General features: G+C 36.7%; 1 protein-coding gene across 1 annotated transcript; it reads right to left on the reverse strand.

The window, feature by feature from the left end:
• Positions 1 to 7637: 7637 nt before the first annotated feature.
• On the reverse strand, positions 7638 to 9682 carry LOC150100799 (uncharacterized). Its single transcript, XM_090401893.1, has one exon. It carries the CDS (start codon positions 9680 to 9682, stop codon positions 8066 to 8068), a length of 1617 nt encoding a protein of 538 aa, XP_090258019.1. The 3' UTR covers positions 7638 to 8065.
• Positions 9683 to 12474: the final 2792 nt, after the last annotated feature.

A 12474-nucleotide genomic window follows, 5' to 3' on the forward strand; every position in this document is an offset into this window, starting at 1 on the left:
CATTTTAGGATTCCATTCTTTAATGAATACGATAATACTATAAGTTTAATGAGGGTAAACAGGATGACCAGGTGCAAAAGGAATTGTTGAATTACTATATGAGTGTGTAAATAAATAATAAAGTAACACGTAAAAACCACAGTGATATCTTTAATTAGTAAAAGGACAGATATTTCGTACTAAAATTAATAGTACATCTTCAGTATTTGTAACAGTAATAGGAATGGAATACCAATAGGTATTCCATTCTTATTACTGAAGTTGTACTATTAATTTTAATACGAAATATCTGTCCTTTTACTAATTAAAGATATCACTGTGGTTTTTATGTGTTACTTTATTATTTAATTACTATGCCACAGGTTCCACTAAAAATTATATGAGTGTGTATCATTGATCACTATATGAGTGTGTATCATTCAACTAGAGAAAATTGAAGTGGTAGGTGCAAACTAATGTGAGAAAAGAAGTAATTAAAATGGAGGTGTCGAGGATATTGCGAAGTGTCGATGTGAATACTTCCACGAGATTGGTTGGGACCTCGGTCTCTATGTTACTTGGAGATGAAAGAGAATTACCAGTGCCTCCCACTAGGCTATTGAATTTGATTGTCAGCTCTGGCAAGGGTCCCAAGTGAGCGGAAAGAGAATAAAATGCTCTCTTTATATGAAAGAGGTTGCAAGACGGAAATCGCAAATTAGACCATTCAGTATCTCAGGTTAATACATAAGGTACTGGATAAGTTGGTTAAACTGAGAATTCAGTAATGAGTGGATAGGAACGTTGAACACTAAGCAATGCTCAATGGCTTTATCAGGTTCTTTCCATAGTAATTTACTCAGTTTTATAATAAAGTGATGATGTCTGAGTTGAATAAAGGAAATGACTATGTCATGACACTGCTAACAAATCTCCACCATTCGCCATCACTGTCAGCTGCCCCATGGCTATCAGTAAGTTTCTTGAACATCCAAGGAGAATACACCCAACTGCCACTATCGCTTTGTCCCAATCACACACACACACACACACACACACACACACACACACACACACACACACACACACACACACACACACACACACACACACACACACACACACACACACACACACACACACACAGGGTGTTCAAATTTCCACGTACAAACATTGAGGGGAGGTAGAGAACATCAAAATCAGCCATATTCTCATAGGAAAATATGACCGGAATAGCCACCGGAAGGTACTAACAGGGACACAAAGATACAGAAATAACACAAGATTCGTAAAACGACGCATGTTCTTCGTACGACGTCGAAAGCCTGAATAAGGAAGCCCCAGTTGCTCACCTGGAGCGCTGGCGAAGAGCGCCACCTATCACTTTCGGGTGGCGTTTCTGGTCATGCTTTCCTATGTTAATATGGTTGATTTTGATGGTCTCTACCTCCCCTCAAAGTTTGTACGTCGAGTTTTGAAAAACACCAAGCAATTTTATAAACTTGGTTTAAATCCTTTTTCCCAAGAAGCAAACAAGCAGGTAAGTCAAGTTTGTGCCTGAAGCTTTTTTTTTCGGGTGCAAACTTTACTTACCTACTTGCTTGCTTACTTGGGAAAAAGGATTTAAACCAAGTTTATAAAATTGCTTGGTATCTTTAACGTATAGTATACCCAAGGTAAAAAACTTTCGACATATTATTATTATTATTATTATTATTATTATTATTATTATTATTATTATTATTATTATTATTATTATTATTATTATTATTGTTGTTGTTGTTGTTGTTGTTGTTGTTGTTATTGTTGTTGTTGTTGTTAAGGGCAACTCCAAGGAGTCCTTATTCTCATCGAGGGGGATTACATATATATATATATATATATATATATATATATATATATTCTTGTCTGGGTTGCAAAGTTTGGTGGGATACGTGGAAATGAATGAATATGAGAGAAGCTACTAGAGGCTTTTTACAGAGAAAATAAAGTAAAAAAATTTCATGACATGGCAGAAATGATAAAAACAATATGCTACCCCCTGAACATTTTGTAAGAACGAAATTATTAATGATGTGTTGGATGGATTTTTTCCATGGAGAGTCATCAATAAACTTGATGGAAAAAGTTGTCATGAGTGCCTTGTTAGTGAATGAGTTTAAAGAAAGATATGTGTGAATAATGGTTAACGCAGTCCCCTGGCGTTAAGTCTTCATAGTCCAAGTAATAATAACGTCTTTTATTTTCTATAGAGAATGGATGAGTTTGTTTTAACCATCTAACTTTTGGAGATTGAGAGACACTTAATTCTTCACTGTTAGCCATTCAGAGATAGCTGTCCCAAGAGTATCCCTAAATATAAACGGCATCTAGCGAAGAGAGAAAGACCAATGCCGCCATCTTGTGGTCCCTATACCTAACGCATGGTGTTATTGTCTGAAATAATGTGTGTTCTACAGTCGATTTTCTTGAGTTTACGGGAGGAAAAACTTCGACCATGCGAGAGATCAACCAACTCGGGAAGTAATCAAAGAAAAGGTTACAAAAAGTTCTCTATATATAGAATTTTTTGTAATCGACTGTATATATATATATATATATATATAGTCGACAACTAGATTGAAATTTAGAACAGCTTTCTTCAGGTGGCCTAGCGCTATCGAAGTAAACGGCACTTCCTCATGTGTGTGTTCGTCGATTCGTAGCTCAGTGCGCATAGACGAAGCGATTTGGAAACTCCTGCGTTCAAATTCCGTCTAGGACGTAAAGAACCTTTAACTGGGCTCGCCAAATTATATCAAAATTATCCATAGATATCATGCCTCAACCAAACTACAAAATGATGCAAAAAGATTTCCATACCCCACCTTACAGGAATATTGAGACAAACAGCATAGTTCTTCACAATTATAATATATACACCACTTTCAAGACAGCTCGGAAACTGTCATATTTTCTACCAAAGATAAATTATTACCTCTTTCATTGCCTGGTGTCAACTAAGTGCCATGCTCATGTCGAATTTATTTTGCGCAGAGATTGTTCTGCTAATATTAGACTCTCGTAACTTCAGGACTATGTCCTATTCTTAGAATCAGAGAAGTCTGGCCTTTCTTACCACACCATTGATATGACACAGAGTTCTTTGGAATCAAAACAAAATGCTTCATTCCAGTACATTTATTTAAGTTTTATCGTTTATTTCTTGAAATTTGTGAAACTTTATGAAAAAAAATCGCTAACTCCTTTTATAGCCTTATAGAGACAGTCTGAAACTTATTCACTCTTCTGATTGCATCTCATTCTCATAATTTTATGAAGTAGTCGCCATTAACTGTTCATAATTTTTTGTAATAATGAGTAAATTATGTAACCTTATTTTTGAATTAAAAAAAGCTATACCATTCTTTCGCTAAGAATTCTAGTGTGTTCTTCTGTTAACTTTACTATGACAGAGACAAGCAAGTGCTTGTATCTCGATCACAAGTAAACACATGCTATATGACTAATGTCTTGTAATTTATGTTTTGAATGTTATTAAATGATCTTCTCTTCTTCTTCCCCTGACAATGTCGTTGTAATATGTAGAATGAAATACGTTCGAGTTCGTGTAACATCGACATATTTCGTCGAAGCCGTTTAACCTTAACTAACGCTGGAAACGGGAGAAAGCCATCTTCATCTATAGTTAATCAGAAATAGATGTCCCAAAACCATCACTCATTCAGAGGGAAGCGGCTAATGAGATTGCAGTAGTTTTCTGCTGCAATCTCATGGTCTGTAACCTTAAACTGATTATTATGGGCTGAAAGAATGTGAGTTCTAGTCTATTTTCTTAAGTTGCCGATTAAAAACCGTTTCCAGGAAAAAAAAACCTTGCTTGTCTGCCACAGATCGACTAACTCAGCAACCAGTAGAAAAAAAGGCGTACAAAAAGCTCTTCTGGTCAACGATTAGCATCAAACTTATAATGACCTTACTTTGAGCAATCTCTGGCACTACAAGCGGTTTTTTCTGCGGAGAAACTCGAGTCCGTCCCTTAACCTTAAAAATTCAATCGAAGAAGCAACACTAAGTTAGTGTGACTTCTACCATTAGTAGCATACCTAGTTGTCCTGCTTATTTTCTGATCTTTGGCAAACAATCGCACAACTCATGGTAGAAAACACTCCCTAATATCATTATTGTATACATTGAAGAAAAATGGCTCAAGGACTGAATTATGAGGTACACCACTGGTCGCCTTAAATCTTGCAGATTCACACCCACTGTATAACACTTTTTGATATCTGTCTATCAGCCGTCCCCTAATCCAAGTCAAGAGTTTTTAATCCAATCCCATATTATCCAGTTGATGCATCAACCTTTCGTAAGGTGGCCCATCAAATACCGTAGCAAAATCAACATTATCATAGTGTATCCATTCCCTTTATCCAACTCAGCCATAACATTGTTATAAAATATGTGCAGATTGCTAAAACATAACCTTTCTTTAATAAACCCGTGTTGATCCTTGCAGAGCATACCTTGTTTCTCTACCCATTTTTGTATACGCGTTCTTACCAACCTCTCTAAAATCTTCACTACCACACCCGAGATACTGACAGGTATCGGTAATAAGACACATCAGTTTTTGCACCACCCTTGTACAATGGAACTATCAATGTATTCCTTCCCCTGTGGTATCATTCTTGAGCTGAGACTCGAGTTATACAAACATGAATGCCTAGCCAATTCGGTTGAACATTCCTTTAGGAAACTTGCTGATATTCCATTTGTCTCTATTGACAAATTCTTATCCAAATTAATCAAATTCATGTTATGCAACAGCTCTTCAACCTAATTTTCATGCTCTTCTAACTCTCCATTCAATGTAGCAGCAGCACTGAGCAGCGTGTTATACACACCTGGTTGATATATCTTTAAAAAATCGGCACTCATTTATGGAACAGTCTCATTAGCGTCTGATACTAGAGTACCATCTGCATTCGGTAAAGCTATTCTTTCTCGTTCATTTTTCTTTTACTTGCGGCATAATGATAAAATTATTTTGGATTGCCTTTAGCTTGAATAGCCAATTCCTTTTCATACTCCAGTTTAGCTTTCATCACAATACTCGTTACTTTTCTGGTCACGCTTTATATATACCATAACTCCTCTCATTCTTATTCTCACGATATTCTTTCCACATTATCTTCTTCTTGTGGATCTCTTGCTTAATAGGGTTGCACATCCATTTCACTCCCAACCTATTTATTCTTCGAACGCTAGGGATACATTCAGATAACAGCTCATTTAAGCACTTTATCAAAGATCCCCATGCTTTGTTGATATTTTCAGTAACTGATACCATGGTACCAAAGATAGTATTATCCAAAGTTGATCATAATTTCCAACTTTGGTTCAGCATGTAGCCTGTTCTAATGGGAACATCGATATAGTTATATACTTCCCAAGAAAGCATAGCATCATCACTCTCACCAACTGGTGGTAAAATAGTCATATTCTTAACAGAGACTCCTTCTGACTATTAACAATTCTGACTCTTTGACCTGGGGTTCCTTCTTTCACATGATGCTTGAAAAAGTTGCCTTGCAACAATTCAATAAATTCCTCTTCATTCTTATCATGAGGTTTCTCTTCTACCCAATCAATGTTTGAATAATTAACGTCACCCATAATAATCGCTCGTTCAATAACCATAAGGCTAAATTGGCGATGCATTTTTTCATTCCCTGCAACTAAGCCGCCAGGTCTGTAGTAACACGCACCCATATATTTCATTCTGATAGCCTCTATTCACACCAGATAGCCTCAAACTCACCGTCATTATCATCATTGTTTTCTTGCGTTTCTACTCTAACTGGACTTAAGTCGTCTGATATCAATAATGGTACAGCATACATGAAATGGTACATCAAATCTGAATAAATGAATAAATAAAAATTGGTCGATGAATTGGTCATTTGGAAATAAAAGCTATTGCTATCTAAGTGGTTGTGGCGTTTGCACACCACGGCACTTGACCGCACGAAAGAAGACTTTGTTTCGAATCTAGTTGTCGACTAGAGGAAATTTTTGTAAGCCTTTTTTCGACCGGTTCCCGAGTTAGTCGATATCTGGCACACCATTTTCTTGAGTTTACGGGTTTTTCGTCCCGTAAATTCAAGAAAATCGACCATAGAACCCACATTAGACATTAGATATTAGATATAGTGTGTTAGGGTTAAGGACCACGAGATGGCGGCACTTGTTGAGCCGTCTCTCTTCACTGCGTGCCGCTCTTAATTCTTAATTTTCATGCCATTTAACCTTTACGTTTTTTTATGAAAATGTGACAAGTCGTAGTGGGTTTATAAACTTCGGCAATATCAAAAACACCCAAGTCAGCGAGTTCAGAAGATGACTAACACTGTATTTGGAATAGAACGCCAAAAAAAAAAACTAGCGAAATGAAAAACATAGCACCGAAAAGTAGTTAAGACGGTCAGCAATAGTTAAAATCACAATTCTTCATTCCCTGAAAAATGAGCTACTGTAATCTCTTTAACAAATAAATGCGAAGTAGAATAGGGTAATCATTGCGTTTCGTGGGATGAGTTTTTTTTTATATTATACGTCGGAAAATTATCTTTTCGTTTATGAAAATTCTAGTTTTTAAAGTGTTAACTATTCTGCTTGTACAACAGTTGGAAAATTTTACGCATAAAGCACGTGATTTCGCGGTTTGGTAATGAATTCGTACATCGCCTTATTCTTTTCTCCCCTCCAACATGAATTGACTCTTCTTGGCATATTGCCAGTTTGGACAGTATGTACTTTTCAATTTAACTAGTTTGAATTGAGTGTAAATTATTACCATTGAGGTAGGCAATTAACAAAAACGGTACATTGCGCCCTTCGATTGGAATAGGCCTAAGTTCGATTCTCGTCGCGACGGGAGGAATCTTTATCTGGACGGTTCTCAATCGAAGGTGAGTTAGCCGATCTCATACGGAGGTAGCAGGGTTTTTTTCTCCCGGAAACTCTGGTTTTTCATCCCGCATACAGACAAATTGGCCCTTCAGAACACAACTAGTATTTTACAGACAAAAAATACTAGTCGTGGTGGAGGTGGGCGGTAGATGGCATTGATGGAAATGATTCGTAGTAGAGGTTCCGTGTAGTGGTTGAGACAGTTGTGGGTGTCCTCCCGCGATGAGTCTTCGGACTTCTTGGAGGTGTCAGGAATAATAATAATTAACACGGCAAATATTTGATTGAACATCAGAAAAAAAAAAAGCCACCTGTGTGGCACAAAAGTGCGCAAGAAAAAAAAAAAAGAAAAAAAAAATATATATATATATATACACACACACACACACACACCTCAACGTCTAAAACTAAACAAACGAAAGATTATGTGCATTTCAGAATGCACATAATCTTTTTAATGAGCGAATCAAAACAAAACTGTTTTATTTTTTATTTGAACATTTATTAAAATAAAATTATTTATCCTCTAAATTTTCTACACTGTGATATTTTCAGTCAAGGCTTAAAATCGAATTATCCGTAAATTATACAATAATTTATATAGTACAGGATTCTGGTATATGTACATTCTTTATATCAGTTACAATCTCTGTTCTTAATTTTCATACCATCATACCCTTTTCTCTTACCATTTATCAACACCTTTACATGTTTTATATGTAAAACATGCATTTCAAAAACATTAAAGCACTTTCAGAACAAGCAGCTACAACAGCATAATAAATCATCACTAATAGTCATATTGGTGGGAGTGTCTGATATACGTCTGACTGAATTTCTGTATAAGAAATTCAACATCAAAAACTTGTTTTTCATCTTCTTCTTTTTTTTTTTTTTTTTGTAGAGAATACATAGTTGGTGTTGTGACTGACAGTTTTTAAATGAACTTTGCTATTTGTTATACAGATCACAAACACTAATATAAATAAATGTGCGATTACATGCTCACTGACCATTGCATCAGCATTTCAATGCCTAAGTTTCTATTTCTATCCAGTTTCATGGACTATATTGTTAATTGAACTGTCTCGACTGAGGAATGACATGCTGTTCACTGAGCTAACGTCGCCACTAATTGAGGTGTGATGTGACTTTCGTATGAAATCACGTGTTCACAAGCTTCTTTATCTTTTCCAGTCATGTGACGCAGTCGTAAAAAGAAAAATATAGCCACGATAGTTGCAATGGTCAACAAGAGGATGAAAAACACGATTCCTGCTGCAAATCCAGGCGTTGACATGCATATACTTGAACTATCCGAAAAGTCTCGAGTAGCTAAAACATCCAAGAATGTATCATTATCATCTGTAGGGAGTCGGAAGGCAACATCACCTGGCGCAACTACCTGAATAACTTTTTGTGTCTGTATATTTGTCATTTGAGTTGCCTGCCTTCTGTGACGAATTAAGGGGGCATTATTTGCACGAGGCATACCTCCTAATTTAGCTATCGCATACCTCCCGGAAACAGTAATATCAGCATCCTTGGAAGGAGAAGGTTCGTTTTTCCTGTTGATGAAGGCGACTGAATGACCCCCAGGAGAAGCCTTATATTTAGTTTGTAGTACTGCCAATGATTGTCGTGAGTGGTCGCTATTAGTTTTATCGGGTTCCCGAACAGCTGTCTTTATTTCCGAATAGGATGCAGATGGATCTCTAGGAGCAGGTAAATATCCACCACCAAGCTCACTTGCACAGTTTGGTTCTGGACATTCATATCTACAGACCTGAATTACACACTGAAAATGTACGTTCATCGAGTCAGGGAATTTAAAAGCTTGGAAATAAGCATACGAAACAACAGAAGCGGAAGCACCAAAATTTTTCACTTTCTTAAAACGAGTGATAATCTTAGGTCTCAGAATACATCCATGGTTATCTACCAAATGAATAGGTTGGTGATGCCCGTCATGGGCGAGACAGTTACGTATCAGCATATCAAATTTATTTTCCTCATCTTTAATCGCCAGGACCATGGTCATAGTCTGCCCAATCTTCACAATGCCATCGACTTCACTCGCCCATGGACCTTTCCCCATCTGGATTTGCATCCAACACTGAATACTGTCTCCCAAGAAGTTGGCCGTAATGGCATCTAACATATCTACATGGAATGGACGGAAAGTCACCACTTTCTCGTAATAATCATACCATGTACAGCGAAGGCGACGGGCCAAATCCCAAATCTCTTGCACTTGTGGATCATACTGAATTATAACTGTATTTTCGATGTACAGGCCCCCATTATGACCATGGTTATTCTGTTGACTGCTGGTCATTCCACAGTTACCGATAAAGATATCGAAGTTAGCCACAAGATGTCCTGTGCCTGGAGGTAAGTGAACACAGCGATGATCTCCGTAATGACCTTTACTGAATATGATTCCATAAAAAGGCTTGTTGAACTCTATGTTCACCTTCATGTGATTCTTCTCACACTTTACATTAACATCCTTTATCTGAGGCATATCTGGACGACCGCTTGGCCAAGACTCTTGCGGAGCATGAACCAGTTCATCGTCATCCGGTACGTATGACCGATGTTCAGCGGGCAACTTTAATGACTCTTCCTGTTGTAAGTCCTGATCACTATCGATTTCAATACAGCTTACCTTGAAAAGAAAAAAAATATATATCTCAAGACAACGTTCTGCTTTCATTGCATTCATTTATTACAGAACTATGTTGTATTAATGTGTTAATAACATATTAATATATTAATGATAATAACACTAGATTTTATTTTTAAAAACTGTTTGCATGAATAAAAATCAAGCCGTAATCTCATATGAATTTGAGTTGTTCGAATGCAAGACTGTTTTAAATTCGTTTATTATTTTTACTGACCACCTGCAACAGACAACGTGTGCACAGAACATTTTTTCTTTAGAAAACTTTCTACATATATAAATTCTTTATTCTAAGAAGCTCAGTTGCAAAATAAGGTCTGTCACAACGACAGTTCACAACAGTTGGAAACCATGTCGCTATATATGATTAAACATCTGAAAAAAAAGTATAAAAATGTCTTACAATCAAATAACAAAAATAGCCATGAAGTTTATGATCACAAGTTACGATCCCCCTCACAGTAATGTCCGTAAGCTCCCATATTCTGGAATTTCTCCTTTATAATTGTTATTATTACTTGACATCTCCAAGGAGTACAAGGCTCCTGGTGGGAGGGCATTCCACTCCACACAACACACCCTCTCCACTACTTAATCCTCCATCTACACAAAACAGCACCATTCGCAATCTACATATAGCGCCAATCCCCCCCCCCCCCGCCGCTGCCGCGAATAGTATTTTTAGTCTATAAATTGTGGGAATTGTGCCGATTTGGCTGTATATCGGATGAAAAACAGAGTTTTCGGGACTAAGAACCTGGGATGAACCAAATGTTACTTTTCAATTTATTATATGCATAGAATGACTATTAAAAGATTTTATGCATAGATCAATAATGTGTAAATAAACTAAAGATATCAAAATAATGACTTACTGTAAATTAGTACAAAAATTTAGTAATCTATTATTTGATATCGAGTATATTATTAAATACTTGAGATTATTATGTGGCCATGACCCATTAATCAACCAAGGCAATGCCTACCAAGTTTTGAAGGTGTGAAAAACAGACAAAATTGTATGTCAGTAATAAGAACACTGGTTTTCTTTTTAACATATTTTCTTGAATTTAGGGATAGCGTATATCCTGGCAACGGCCTTGATTATGTATCATTACAGTCAGGGCCGTCGCCAGATTAGATCGCGCCCTGAGGCAAACAAATAAATATCGCCTCTGATGGATTATAAGACAAAAATATGAGAAAATCTCTAATTGCTATTTGTTTTTATTACAAGAGAAACATTAATGCAAAACGCTTACATAATAATATATATATATCCCCGTAGAGCAAACATTTGCTCTACGGGGATACCGCGCAATAAAACTGTTTATAAGCTCTTCTAAATTTAAATTATAAGCAATGTCCCCCTCGATCGATAATATAGTTGCTAAACCAGCCAATCTTTCTTGGGTCATTGCTGTTCGCAAATAATTTTTAATCAGTTCAAGCTTGGAAAATTGCTACGCTAACAGTTCCTGTTAGCGTAGCGACGGCGCCTACCACAATATGGCTGAATGAGCGCCCTTATTAAGCCGCGCCGTGAGGCAGGCTGCCTCTATGCTACACTCTGTCGACGGTACTGATTACAGTATAATACCGTGCATAAGAAGAGAGAAAGCCCAGAAACGCTGTTCTTAGAACTAAACATGACAAAGGTCATTTCAGCCAGTGGTCATGTTTGGTTGTAATAAACAAGGTGGGGCTTCACTGAGCAATGTAAGTCATTTACCACTGAGATCTAAATGGCATTCCCCCATACTAGGGAAGCTATGCTTTTATGTTTTATGGCGGCAAACAAGTTTACAAAATTATCCTTGCAAAAAAAAAAATAAATAAATAAATAATAATAAATAAACAAAAGCGAGAAACATGTTATATAATAGGTGGACAAACTTCATGTCACTACGAGCCACATACAAGAATCTCAAAGACTCGAGAGCCACAATCAGTTTTTTGGGGGGTAATCACGAGCCGAAATTTGGCCATATGTGATTATACTAATTTTTTTTTTAATATATAGTGAATTAATTATCGAATTTGAATAACAAAGAATTTGAATTATTAACTAAAATAAAATAATACTATTAAAATGATAGGCAAATTAATTAAAAATAGGAAATGAGGTGAGTAAATAATTGGAAGAATTACTTGATTTAGCATTTTCACACAAAATGGAGCGATACGTAATGGCGCCAAGCGCGATAAAAAAAAAAAAAAATGCAGACGACTTCATCAAGTGTACTGCGGTTTCATGTAATTATGGGTTCGTTTTATATTAAAAAGAATATTTAGATTCTTTTAGTTAGTACAGAGCCGCATTGAAGGTATCAATGAGCAGCGGTTTGGTCATGTCTTATATAAGTACTGAAAACAGAAGTATATAAATATTGACAGAATACATTGAAATCTTCTTCCTTTGCGTGTTAGGCCTAGTGGTCTATTACGATTCAAAACCGGAAATCCCACTGAATAGGTCAGTCAATCCTATTCCAGGAGTGTCCGATGTCTGTAAATGCGTGTGTTCACGGGGCCGGTTTGCCTGTTCTGGGAAACAAAAAAACCCGAGTTTTTGGGCGAAATCTCTCTTCCCCCCCCCCCACCTCGTATGAGACCGGCTAACTCACCTTTCGTCGATAAAGGTGAGTCATGTCACTGACGGGAATTGAAACCTAGATCTTTCCAGACCAAAGGGTTTCGTCTATACTGACTGAGCTACGGAGGATAATACATTGAAATATCAACTTTAAGGAAATGACAGACCAAAAAAAAAATCTTCGAGAAAGAAAATCAAATAGTCAAAAGTGTCTAAGAGGCAAACTCACACGAAA

The sequence above is a fragment of the Typopeltis vanoorti genome, chromosome 12 (assembly GCF_054136105.1).
Source record: "Typopeltis vanoorti isolate ZY-2024b chromosome 12, IOZ_Tvanoo_1.0, whole genome shotgun sequence".
Lineage (NCBI taxonomy): Eukaryota > Metazoa > Arthropoda > Arachnida > Uropygi > Thelyphonidae > Typopeltis > Typopeltis vanoorti.

What these genes read in the sequence shown, in the direction of transcription:
- LOC150100799 (XM_090401893.1), bottom strand. Translation starts at nt 9,682, where the DNA reads ATGAATGCAATGAAAGCAGAACGTTGTCTTGAGATATATATTTTTTTT.